At 37.1% G+C, this 13,774-nt stretch overlaps 2 protein-coding genes and 1 long non-coding RNA gene across 3 annotated transcripts in view; 2 read left to right on the top strand and 1 right to left on the bottom strand.

Annotated features, from left to right (window-relative positions):
- Positions 1 to 5,186, top strand: part of LOC144646970 (uncharacterized) — a 30,984-nt gene extending 25,798 nt beyond the window's left edge. The window contains 2 exon segments of the mRNA XM_078506695.1: positions 1,014 to 1,076; positions 3,001 to 5,186. Coding sequence (XP_078362821.1) covers positions 1,014 to 1,076; positions 3,001 to 3,129 — 192 coding nt within the window. The 3' untranslated portion in view covers positions 3,130 to 5,186.
- Positions 5,187 to 5,487: 301 nt separating this feature from the next.
- Positions 5,488 to 7,023, bottom strand: LOC144630145 (uncharacterized). Its single transcript, XR_013566464.1, has 2 exons — positions 6,558 to 7,023; positions 5,488 to 6,339 (listed from the first exon to the last, which is right to left on the bottom strand). It is a non-coding gene; the product is annotated as an uncharacterized LOC144630145 (long non-coding RNA).
- Positions 7,024 to 8,605: 1,582 nt separating this feature from the next.
- On the top strand, positions 8,606 to 12,396 carry LOC144630015 (uncharacterized). Its single transcript, XM_078488295.1, has 2 exons — positions 8,606 to 12,258; positions 12,322 to 12,396. The coding sequence occupies exon 1, from the start codon at positions 8,968 to 8,970 to the stop codon at positions 12,166 to 12,168; it is 3,201 nt and encodes a 1,066-aa protein (XP_078344421.1). The 5' UTR covers positions 8,606 to 8,967; the 3' UTR covers positions 12,169 to 12,258; positions 12,322 to 12,396.
- The last annotated feature ends 1,378 nt before the right edge of the window (positions 12,397 to 13,774 follow it).

The raw sequence follows: 13,774 nt of genomic DNA, 5'->3' as shown, positions 1-13,774 counted from the left end.
TAATTAAGTTTTATACCTTTTTCGAAGGGAAATTTCTCTAGTGAAAGAACACAATGCTTACATCTCTGCCAGTTCACACATTCACATCTCATAACCACTTACTCATAAGTGCCAAAAAGCTTTAAATTGGGAAATTAAACCTTCTAAAATTTTAGCTGTTTAAATACAAATAACTTTAAGAAAATGCTTAACATATTTAAAAAAAAATTAACATGATATATAATATGGTTATGGTTATGGTTATATAAATCAGTTATAAAAGTGGTTAAGAGAATCGTATAGTAATGGTAATATCAAATAAACACATTTTAAACCAGACTACACTGCACGTCCCTGTTGCTCCACTGTTAAACAAATTGTTGTTAAAATCGGTTGGAAAAAATTGTCTAAACTGAGACGTTGTTGAAACTACATTTTAATGTACGACAAATTTGGATAGGACTTTAAATTTTGAGATTTATATCCCTTGGCACCGCCAACTATTTTTTACCAATTTACAGAGCGAAAAAGGTCTATTTAATAGCAACGTGTTCCAACAGTAGAGTATTGCTTTAATGTATCATGACTACCGAAGAAGTGAAACAAGGTGTCAATCTCATTTTAAATGTTTGTTTGTTTGTTTATGGCTTAATCAATAATAGGGCAGTTTGCTGTAAAATATATAAGTATGTAAAATTAAAGACTTAGCATATAAAATTGCAACAACCCATTAATGAAAGACTTGTAACTCAATTTCAACAAACTGCGTTGGAGTCCCATACATTAAGACCACCTTTTTGAATGTATGTAAGAGGTATAGATATCTTGGTTTTGTTATCTTGGATGACAACTATAAAAATTGCATTAAATTGAAAGAAAGAGCACACATCAAGAGAGGATCCTTGGAAGTCAGAGGAATGGCAGAACTGGAAAAAATTTACCATTTAACTTTCAGGTTGTTTCATGTGCACCATTTCTGATTCGTAAATGTTACTACCAACAGTGTTTTAAAACTAGCACGTTTTTGGTTTCAGCATTCCCGATCAAGCTCTGCTTCTCTCACTTCAGCTGAAGTGCGTAGCTACATGATGCCCCAGGTATTCACTGCATTCTGCCACTTTCAGTAGATAGCTTAGCTCAGGCAGAATCAGTGGGGCAACTTTAGGCAGCAAACAATGAATTGTGTGCATATAACGCACCTGCACTCATAGGCGTACGGGCACCTTCGGACCTGGGGGGCGGAGACCTTGTTGCCCGAAAAAAAAAATGGCATGGGTTGAAAGCCGAATAAACAGGCATACGAAATGGACAACAGAACGTGCGTTAAATTAATCTCGTGACGTTGCCCAAAGATGTCAATGCACTGAATCCTTTTTCTTCGGAAATTTTTTTTATTCACGTAAGTTCAGCAAAAATGAAAGTATTTTTAGGAGGCAATTTACATTGTTTTCCCCCCTCTTGAAAGTTATTTAAAATGCGTGAAACATTTAGAAGATGAACGGGTTGAAACATATTGTTGAAAGTTTTGAGCTCACTTGAGTCAAAAGCATTAGCTTCCTTATATTTGTAACCGTATCGCAGCTTTGTTTTTGGGTCCACCGCTCGCAAACGTTCAAACTATGGAAAAGCTGATTGCAGCTGAATCGTGCAGAATTTGCGAGAAAATCGAATATGATTATAGCAATTTGCAAGATGAAACGAAAGCAGATTAATGAGAAATTTGGACTTTTGAACTACAAAGTTCGGTATATTTCCAATATTTTTTTCTGTTGATATAATTCGTTTTGATTGTAATTTTGAGGTTTGTCTGCTTATTTTTTTTTCTCTGGCTTGTTGCCCGAATTCTTAGCGTTTTGCCCGAAAAATTTTGGCACTGGGGGGCTGCAGCCCCCCACGCCCCCCCGCCTCGTACGCCTATGCCTGCACTGCATATCTATTGTTTTAATTTGATTGTTTGTGGTGGTAAATAGAGAGCAGGGAGGATGTAGGCGCTCAGAAAACTCAGTCAGAAAATTTGGTGGTGGGTGATTTTTTCTAGTTCAATTTCTTCACACTACCTTCGGTGCTTTAAAATTACTGTAGGCTTCCTTGATGCTGAAATGTAACTGATCTTCTAACCAGAAAACTTAATAATAATAAAATTAACAATAATACCGGTAACAGCTTTGTGTCATTATCTTTGCTTAGTCAACTCATACATGTAAATCGAGTATTTAACAAGAGCTCAATAAATCGTAACAGTGTTTTTTTTTAACCTTATTTTATGTCACTTTGTTTCTAACATAGAATTAAGTGTTATGTTTAAATAAGGTAATGAATTTGCTACTTTACGTAGGTGTGGTGTAGGTGATGGGTCTTTAAGTACATCTGAGTAAGATAACATAATAAATGTTCACTTAAACTGTCAACTGCTAATCACTGCATCTTTTAATGCTAAAAAATAAATTATTGTAAAACAAATAATAATTGAACACAGACACTACTATGAACCCCTGTAGCCTGGCCCCAGTTGTTCAAAGACTGGATAACCTATCCACTGGGTAAATCACTCTCCAGTGGATAAGTCTTAACAAAACATACTGCGCTTGCCACCGGATAGTGATTTATCATGTGTATACCGTTATCCTCCCTTTGAACAACTGGGTTAAGGTAGCCAGTTAATGATAATCTAAGTCATCTTTCTGGTATACAAAAATTCCTTTCCATTTAGAAAAAAAAGTCAATATTATAGCAGTACTTAAGTTTTGTTACGGTAGGAAAACACCAAAGTATTTAAAATTAACCCAAAATAATGACTGAGGAAAATTTAGACAGATAACCAATGACAAACTTTATATACTTGGACATTTTGTCAAGATTGACTCTCAATGACAGCTCTTTAAAAATCTCATGCATCTCAGTGAAGGAAAAAAAATATTTACCCTATATATCCCTTCCTTTTTTAATTCATTAATGACCAAGTTAAAAATTGTTTTAATACTGTTATTCTCACAAATCTCATTTCTTATTTTGTTTCTTCAGGATCCAGACCCACCCCCACAAGAAATGAATGCTGCCCCGCCCCTTATGTTCAATCCAATGGCCTTTAGCCAGCCAAAGGCACAGGCCTCGCCAAGAAAATCTCGCTATCCGGGAATCCGGAAACAATAATTAATAATTATTAATAATAATTGATAATTGGAGGTTTTGAAATATTTGTCTGGAAAAAAGTAATAATTGATAAATTTTATGAATTGTTTTTTTTTTTTTCAGAAAAGGCTTCATATGTTTTCGTTACTCCTTCTCTTTCTCTCTTCTCTTCCTTTCCTCTTTCTAACTTTTTCAATTTAAGTAGCGCAATCTGCAAGAATTTCAATTTTATTATTTTTTCACTCATTTTTCTTAAATTACATAAATGCTTTTTAAGGGTTCGTGCCCATGTTTTTAATTTGAATTCTTTTTCTCCTTTTTTTTTTGTGGACCTTGAAGCAAAAATCCACATTTCATTTTTCCACCAGGCAAATATTTCAAAATCTCCAATTCCTATAAAATTTCAAAAAAAACACAAAATGTAAATTAGTTAGAAAAAAATGAGGGGTGTTTTAAAATAGTTTATTTATAAACAAACAAAATACACTGCGACTGAAACAAAAAATAATTTAGCTTGAACCTTTAAAATAACTGAAATTTAACAGACTGTGAAAGATTATTTTTAGTTTTGAGTTACACTGCACTATTTTGATTTATTCGTAACTTTCATGATATTTAAATAAGAGCCAGACTTTCACCATTAATTTTTTTTGTTTATTTCTATCCTTTTAAAAACGTCTTAAATGCCCTTCAGTTCATTTTTTAGTTGTCAAACTTTCCAAACTTCCAAATGTTTTCAATCTACATTTATTTAAATTTTGGCAAAGGTACAGCACTACTTAAGATTATTTTAAGATTATTTTTAGTTTTGAATTACACTGCACTATTTTGATTTATTCATAACTTTCATGATATTTAAATAAGAGCCAGACTTTCACCATTAATTTTTTTGTTTATTTCCATCCTTTTAAAAACGTCTTAAATACCCTTCAATTATTTTTTAGTTGTCAAACTTTCTAAACTTCCAAATGTTTTCAATCTACATTTAATTTGAATTTTGGCAAAGGTACAGCACTAAGTTTTTTCCAAACTTCCAATGATTTCAATCTACATTAATTTGAATTTTCAGTACTACTTAACTTTTTCTTTTTACAGTATTACTATATTGTTACATATTTTCGATTCAGTCACTGTTTTTGCTTGCCTCTATTCTGAAGAAAGAAGCCAGTATGGATTGAATCAATTTTCAAATGATAGTGATAACGATCTCTGCCGCCATGTTGGATGATTTTTTTATTGTTAGTTCTCCCAACATGGCGGCTGATTAGGGTGTGATTTTATTCTGGTTTTTATTTTTGCGTGGTCTCTCAGCAGTCATACTGGATGATTGCTCTATTGTTAGTTCTCCCAGTATGACTGCTGAGCTTTATCGCAAGGTAAACAACTTAGAATAAAATTTCCCTCTTTACTTGCTTCTGTTAAAAGTCTTTTTTTAATTGCCTAACTGGACGATTTAGTTTTTTGAAAGTTCCCCCAGTTTGGCTAATTACTGACGCTCGATCTTCTCGACTAAAATCCTGCTGGCTTCTTTTTTCAGAATAGAGGAGCTTTCTGCCTTTTCAATGTTTCTATTTATGTTTTATAATTCAACAGTTCTTAGCTGCTCTATTGCTGTACCTTTATTCTGCTCTTTTGTTTGTTTTGTTTTATCAAATTTTGAATGCAACCTGAGACAATATTGTTTAATTTTTAAATATCCTAACTTTGAATGTCTGGTTCATTTCTGGAACTTTCTCCTTAATTTATTTTTATTTAGTTTATTCATTCAAACCTGACACAATGTACTTTGGTGCTATTTTAGTTGTACTTTGTACAATTTAATTTCCAAACTTTGAAAGTCTGGCTCATATTTGAACTGTAACTTTCTATTACAATATTCAACGCTTAATTTTTGATTTGTACCTGACACTATGTAATTTGTTTAAGTTTCAATTTAATTTTAATTTCCTCGCCTTGAAAGGCTCGCAAATTTCGGGACGTTACTTCTGTTACCAAGCTGTACTTTTCTGTGGGATTAATACAAAGCTAAAAATAGGTTTTGGTTTTAGCCAAAATAAAAGAAGATACATATTTGAAGATTTTTGGTCATTTCCTTATCATTTAACAGTCTGGCGCTTTTTAACCTAACCCTGAACCACACTGCAAGCTGGTTTTCTTGTATGCAAACACAAGTATCGGTTTATTATTTTCCGATAATACTAACAAAACCAAGAGAATATGAAGAATATACTTCACATTCACTTGGCAAAATCTATGTTTCACTAGTTTTAACTAGCCAAAATTAGATTTGTACTCATATTCTCTTGAAAAATCTAAGTCTGGCTTTTCAGATGGCGTTAATGGGAAGAGCTTTAAGACAACCATAAGAAACTGCTTACATACTCACTCAATTAATTGTATTTTCCAAAAATAGAACCTTTGAGCAGTTACAGAATAGAAAATTAGTAAGGCAGTGTCTTGTTTCTTGTCTCCACTATTAAGTAATTTTATACTGCAAGACTTGGTGACGTCTGGCATACTTTCTATAAATAACTACTTTATTTACTTTAAATTCAATTTGAGGATGAGTTCCAATATAAACTGTAAAAATAGTCATGTCCGTGGTTTACCTATTAGAATAAGCTAAAAAAAAATCCTTTACCGAGTAAAAGATTAATTGATAGCTCAAAAATTGTTCTCGTCTGACCTCTAATTTGTTGTTGCCTGTTGCATTACAACACAAACAACGAACGCTCGTCACGCTGCAAAAAAGTATAAATCTCGCGTTTTGAGCTATTCAAACGACAAAAGCTCCTTACAAGACCTAAGAACGATTCTATCCAGGCAATAAGTTCGGTGGTACATAAATCAAGCATATTACACTATTTTATGTCTGCCAAAGTTAGAATTCGTCATTGGGGAGCAAAGATTGGCTATCCAGCCACGAATGCTAACATGACTGCATGGTCCAGAAAGGACTATCAACCATTCTTCCTCCCTGTAAACCTCTGTCGGAGAAAAACAGCAAAGAACCTCAGGCGAGAAAAGCATTAAAACAATGATCCAGATGAGAGGGACTAGTGCTTTGTTGAAACACAGATACTGGCCATCCAACGGAACTGTTCCCTGGTGTACTTGTGGTCGTATTAACACAAACGTACAAGCTATTTTCTGCACTCTCTTTGTAGCAAAGGACTGCTCCCGATTGTAAGAGTTCACTGCTAGAGTAGCGTTGAACTTCTTCCATCATTACTGTTGCAATAAGGTCGTTTATAGAAGGTTCTTATTAGCAACGTCTTCGGAGAGTTTAAAGGCTGGTTCTCATATGATCGCCCCGATCGTCTCTGTCGCTTCTGTCGTTTGCAAAGTTTGAGGTGATTGGAGCAAGAAAACTTTTTGAAGCGACAGAAGCGACAGAGACGATCGGGACGATCATATAAGAACCAGGCTTAAAAGAGCATACAACTTACGCTTTCTTGTGCCCTTCGAGTGATTTGCTGAACTGTTTGACACCGCTACCAGATTGTTTTGACACATTCTGATCATGATTTAGAAAGTTGGCAGTCACCGCATCCAATTCAATGCGGTTCTAACGAGTTGAAGGCCGGGGGGTACTCCCTATAATGGCTTATACGGGGAGGCTCCGCCCGAAAGGGGTGCCTTTTTCATGCTTCAGGTATATAAAAGGGTAGGGATTTCACAAGTTTTGGTATATGAAAGGGTAGGGATATCGGTCATTTAGATATTTAAAAGGGCCTTCAATTAAAATATTTCGAACAGACGCACGTTAAGGTATATGGCTGAATCATTTAAATTTATCAAACGCTACATAAAAATGACGTTAAGACTACTGTTTTAGGCATTTGTCATGTCTTTTCGGTATATGAAAGGGGGACCTTTTTTCAGTAAGAGGTGTACGAAAGGGGTGCTTTTTCTGTCAAAATGGTATATATACTAGTTATGCAACGCTTTCGAGTGGTATACTATGGAATATCCCACGAGTCACTTGTATTTTCTCGGTATACACACGAGCCTTTAGGCGAGTGTGTATACGAAGAAAATACAAGTGACAAGTGGGATATTCCATAGTATACCACGAGAAAGTGTTGTGTAACTATTTTATACCATGCCATAGAAAATACGCTTACTAAATTTCATCGAGAATAATATCGCAGCGCACGATGGGAAGGTTGGGTTGAATACCGTCGAATATACAACGGCTTTCCTGTATTCTGATTGGCTGTATTTTCTATGGCGTGGTATAAAAAAGGGTATGGGATTGGACCTCGGGACGGAGCCTCCCCGTACAAAACTTTTTTGAGTAGCCCCCCGGGGTTGAAGGTGGCTGTTTGGTTTGTACACTTGTCGTCTAAATGCCGCTTGGATAACAAGTCTATGGTAATGAGCCTTTATTTGCTTAGAAGTGTCTACATGTCAGTTCCAAAGTTCGCGGAGTCAACAATGATGCAATCCCAGGTACATCTAGGGAAATATGGGCTGACACCAAGCTTTCTCCGATATCGATATCGTCGATAATGTGGTGGAATCTATCTTCGTTGGACGGAATCCTGAAGCCGTGCAAATTATGGCAAACAATGCAGCAAAAACAGTAGTTTCACTGCTTTGAACTTTAAATGCTAATGATGCCTGTTTCTAAGAATTCTAAATATAAGCTCACATGTTCACACGGTGACACCCAAGCGTTTGCCAATCAGGGTTCAAATAGTGACTGACAGTGCGAATTGTTTTTACTGAATGAAATAACAAAACCTGGTAACATAACCTTTCAAGACTAACAGCGCGCCACAGAGCTGGAACTTAGACGCCTTACAAGTTGAGATCGGAAATATAGCTTATGTTGCATACCGGGTAAATAAACTCTCAATAAAAGATACCGGTCTATGCGGCTTTCGCTGTTTCACTATCCTTGTTGCTACCCAAAAATTCGTCTGCTTTTTGTGTAGCTTAGCAAAATTCTTTAGTTGTTTTTTAATTTTTCACGTTCTGAGTTACGCATAATTCAAAGGTTCTGTAAACAGTGCAGTGAAAACGAAAAACATTCCGGAAGATTGCGAAACCTGAATTATATACAGATGAGACAGATGACGGTCCTGTGTGGAAAACAAAGAGGACTGTAACGTAAAATAATTTGTAACTTATAGCCTGAGAAGGACGCAAAATTAAGACAGCATTCCGTCCTGGTTGGAAGAGACGTATTTGATGTGTTGAAAAAACACTCGCTTTAAATTTTGAGAGAAACTATATATAGCTGTGTTCTAATTAAAACGTGTTTGGAGGGATAGTAATAATTTGGAGAGATAGAGTTTTAGTGGCTCAAAAATTCTTTAATTAGTTTCGTCTATCTCCTTAAAGGTCCATAAAAAGGCGACTCATATAGTTCCTCGTTTTCCGAGAAAAATATATTTCCAAGGCCATAAGGTCCTTGCTGAATAGTAACCCAAACATCAAACACCATTTATTATTTCAGTTTTAGTTTTGGCAACTCTATTGGACCTACACTTGCAGAGTTGAGTCAAGCTTACGGTTATTTTCCCAGCGAATTCCCTATGCATAATGAAAACGATCGTCTTGTAGCAGGTTTATAAAAAGCCGTGATTTCACTGAGTCGTCACTTAACTAAGTTTATAATCATGTCTATCAGGGTAGAACTAATCAACTGACTTCATAATACAAAAGAAAACAATTAAGGGTCACAGCGAGAGGGCCAGGCGTACTTCCATATATGGTGTCAGTTCTCGGAAAAGGAGGATGTCGTTGTTCTGCGTGGTTGTCGCCGCGAAGACTCGTTGAAAAAATCGAGTTCCAGAAATTAAACTCGGTAATTTTTGTCAATTTGGTTGGTCTTTTTTTCTTTCGATCATGGGTCGAGAGATAAAGCTGACAACACACGGCCTTGCGTTCTTCGTCATGATATTTATGGCAAATCTGACATGTGTTGAAGATCTCTTTAACCAAGGCACGTGCGACTGGATTTGTACGTCTGATACGGACATTGACAAAGAATCATGGGACATGATAGCTCAAGGAAGACTGGTTAAGTTAAAAACCTTGTACGAGGAGCGAGTGGATCGCGAATGTGCGAACCAAACAGACGTTACAAACTCAAGTACATTCGCTACACTTTGGTTAAAGATGGCGACCAAGAAGACCAAGAACGTCAGTCCAAAGGAATTTGAAGGTCGTTTGCAGTTTTTAACCCACACCATCTTAGGAGAGCTTTTTTCGGGCCAATTTTCCTTTGGAGGTTACAAAGAAATGAACGTTTCCTGTATCTTCAAGTCGACGTCCATAAAAAGATCTGCCACAAACTACTCGTCGCGAAGACTTACTCTCCGTAATCCCCAATCTACTCTGTACTATGTAGAACAAATGGCAAACTACACGAAAGGTAATGCTACTTTCTTGACCCTATTGAGAACGGAAAGCAGCACTCGCCTATCTCTTGGTGTCACTGGTGCAAATGGAAGTTTGGATTCGGGCAGTTATGCCAGCGACAACGAACTGACTGTTAGCAATTGGTGGCTACTTGTTGCCGTAATCATATGGATTGTATTTCTGCTTTATTCTTCCGCTATATTAATTCTCTTTCGACCGTCAGAGGTCAACTTGCTACTCGCTCGAAGGATACAAGATCAAGAGGCAAGTGGAAACATGCGTACGACACTTAGAACACCTGTTCAGGTGACAGAGGACGATGGTGGCTTTATCGACCAAGAGATTCGTGAAGGTCATGTTCCACCTACAGAATTCCCATATGAAGACAACGAACCGGGCCATTCTCAAAGCGACAATGTAAATTCTGGAACTGAAGACACACACGTAAGATCGGAAATAACAGGCAAGTCTCAAGAATATGTAGATAGCGAGACAACTCATCCTGTCGTCAGTTCTGAAGAGACCAACAAACCGTCCGAAGAAGATTCGGAAATGGTTGTCTCGCTTCGGCGTACTTACAAAAGCAAAGAGCACAAAAACCTGAAAAACCGGAAAATGCTTGGCTGCACGGGAGATCATGATGATTTACTACAGGACCTTGAAGACACCAACGATTCCCCAGCCCCGGATAGTGCTATAAACTTCAGGCGTCTAATAGGTATAACCCCCATTGCGTCCGCATGTGATGGATCGCTTGGAAATGAAACAATGCCCAATCGGTCTGACAAAATCAGAAATGATAAGGAACTGGATGCACAGTCAAACAGAAGTGATGTAGAACTGAGTTCTCCTGTCACAAATGATGCGGTACTGAGTGGTTCTGTCAGAAACGACGAAGAACTGGTTGCTCATTCTTACAACAATGTGGAAGAACTGGTTGCTAAGTCTAACAGAAATGATGAAGAACTGAGTGTTTCTGGCAGAAATGGTGAGAAACTGGACGCTCAGTATAACAGAAGTGATGTAGAACTGACTGCTTCTGTCAGAAATGATAACGAACTGGGTGGCTCTTGCGGGACTGATAGTGCCGAGATCGAAAGCACTGGACATGTGATTGACATAACTGACGACTCTTTGCAGACGAACGAAGATGCGCACCAGGAAAGTAATGTTCAGTCATTTCACGAGGAAAGAAAAACTGAGTACATTCGCCTCATCATTGTAGGAGAAACTTACCCTGTAGGGATTGGGAGCTGTATCGGTAACAACCTGTTCTCGACCGTGAACAGGAACAATGTTCGCAATATGGTAAAGTTAGTTTTCATTTTTGTTATACCATTATTGTTTTTCACTGGGTTGGGAGATTTCTTTTTGGTTCTTTTACCAAACCTTCATTCTAGAATGACCGATCATTTGCCATCCCCTTTCCTAACTAGCTCTGTGATAATGGGTGCAATAAGCAATCCTCCCATGGTACAATTTCTGGTATTTGTTTCGGGCATTTGCTATCTTATACGATTGTCGTTTGCGTGTTTCCATTCAAGGAACACACTCAAGACCGCATTGGAGCCGTGCTCTGTACATCGAATGCATCCAACATGCCTTATTTATAAACTACTTCAACGTTTTTTATCAGAGTTTCCTCCCCCTAAATCAATTTGTAATTTTAACAGTGTCTGTAGAGGACAGCACCTCAAACGTGCTGTATATTATTGGTTTTTCAAGACTTGTTTATCATATAAACCCTGTCAAGATTGTAAGAAACCTGCTCCACCAGAGTGTTCCAAATACCTTGACCTTCCGCAAAACATCTCACATAATCTGGAAAAACAGCCAGGTATTGTCATTAAATACCGGGACTCCTTTTTTGAATGTCTGTCCAAATTTGGTGAAACAAAGAGCATTGCTTGCTGTCTTAAGGTCATATGTTTCTTACTAGTTCTTGTTCCCCTAACTATTGATATTATCTTTTCGTCCCCCTTAGTTTGTCTATGTCATGGACGTTTGTGGATGTTGAATGTACTTTACAAAAACAAGTTTAAGGGCTCTAAATTTATTCTTCCCATTTTTGAGTTTGTGCTCATTTTCTTTTCGCTAGTTTGGGTAATATTTTTCTTGTTTAGTAGCGCTGTTCCTTTGGGGGTCGCTGCTGTAGGCCTCATCAAAGTACTCGCGACTCATACTGACAAAGTGCTTCCACACCTTGCAATAGCAGTTATTGCTGTGCATTACTTTTGGAGCTGTTATAGGTCATTCACGACTCCATATTGTGATCTGGCAAAAATTTTAGCCACAACTTATCGAAAGAAGTTTGACGAACAAGAAAAAAAGCCGGGAGTTAATTTACTTATTCATTACAAACAGGGAGAGCAGGGGAATCATATCAAAGTAATTCCAAAAGAGTTATTTGATGATGGATGTAAAGACCTCAAATTGCCCATCAGGAACAAAGTTGCATTGCTGATTTGGAAATTAGGGTTAACGCTGTTGGTGTTTTTATTTGTCATTCCCATCATCAGCTCAGATAATGTTGATCCACTTCATACTACTAGCGTTATTACTTTTTTTGCGGTTGCTTATAACAACATCAATGACGCTATTAATGGCGGGAAATTCGAAGCTTCCCAAGGGGATGTTGACGAAGTCGTAGATAATTATATTAAGAGAAAGCAGAATTCGAATTAAGTTGTTTCAACATTGACATTTGAAAATAAACAAGTAATAGTAATAAATCTACCGTTAGTAAAGTAAGTAAGTAAGTAAGTAAGTAAGTAAGTAAGTAAGTAAGTAAGTAAGTAAGTAAGTAAGTAAGTAAGTAAGTAAGTAAGTAAGTAAAAGGGAACTATTCGATAATTTAGATCCATTTGTAAGTTAAATTCAGTTGTACACTGTAACTTTGAGTAAATAAAGAATATTTAATTGTTTGTAAAATCATCAATCATCAATAGTGAAATTGTGGGAACCGTATTTGCCGGGAGAGCTTGTTATAGGCAAACAACGACTCGTGAAGAGAATGGAGGTCTCTTGACTTTTCTTTTTAGGCTTTTTAACAAGTTTGAGTCAAAAACCGTAGTAATGCGGTTGACGAACTGACCCGTGTAAAAGAAAACTTCCATACAAATTTTGCATGTAGAAACCAAATTGAAAGACAACTAGCACGAAGAAATTGCCAAGTGACCAGGACGTCTGCAACCAGAATTTCATGTTCTTGCTTTACTTTACCCAGGGAGTTGGGAAGTTTTCGTTTTACTATTTACACTTTAGTCTTACCTTTTTCATATTTCCTTTTCCCACACCCCATCCTTCCATCTCCTGTAATCCTTTGCGAATGTGGTTCGGTCGGTCGGAAGAAAAGACGAGAAGAAATATCGACAAATTCATGAGTATATTTAATTTTAAGCGAGTCTTGCCAATCAGTCGCCATGCGGCTGCTGTTGGTGACTCCAAGTATAAGAGCTGAAAAGTTCTGGAAACTTATGTCATTTACCATAGCTTTAAACACGTATCAATTACAATATGAAAAACAATTATTTGCACTCCGACTCGTTGTAGCAAAGGACTGCGGCAAACTGTAAGAGTTCACCAGTAGAGCAGATTATTTCATCCTCATCAGATTCTTGCAAAAAGGTCGTTTGTAGCAGATTGGTATAAGCCGCACAAGCCAGGTCCGAAAAAAGATTTGGTTAAAGGAGCATAAAAAATTCGCTTGTTTGTTCTTTCGAGTAGTTACTGAACTAAACTAGCCGATAACGACGTACAATGGAAGCCATATTTCTCGAACCTTCGAAGGAAACGAAAACTGGTTCGAAAACTCGAGGAGCTTGGGAAATTTGAAGTAAAAGTCCAATGTTCTATTGAGGGGCGGAAGAGAAACGACTTTTGGTTCGAGATATCGAGAGGTTTAAGAAGTCGGGGGTTCAAGAAATCGGGATTCTACCGTATTTTGATGGAATTATGGAACGTTGTAGTAGTTACACACTTTTGTTCTCCAGATGCCTAACCTGCGAGCAGGCTCCCGATGATGTTTTCGGCGAGCGGAGCGAGCCGAGTTATTAGTACGTGATGAGTACATTGCCGGTAAAGAGCACTGATGCAATTCCCGAATAGCGTCTTCATCTCATCATTTCCAAAGTCTGAAGTCTAGCAATTGAAAATGTTCACATTTCGTCTGATGTCGTCCATTTAGTGTCAGATGGAATAGTCAAAGGACGAAATACTTAACTGAAGAATTAACGCCATGTTTACACTCCGCGACTTCCAATCAGGATGCAATTTATACTGTATAAAACCA

This window comes from Oculina patagonica, chromosome 1 (assembly GCF_052425735.1).
Source record: "Oculina patagonica isolate OP01 chromosome 1, crgOcupat, whole genome shotgun sequence".
Taxonomy (NCBI): Eukaryota; Metazoa; Cnidaria; class Anthozoa; order Scleractinia; family Oculinidae; genus Oculina; species Oculina patagonica.
This window is presented reverse-complemented; position numbering and strand designations above follow the sequence as displayed.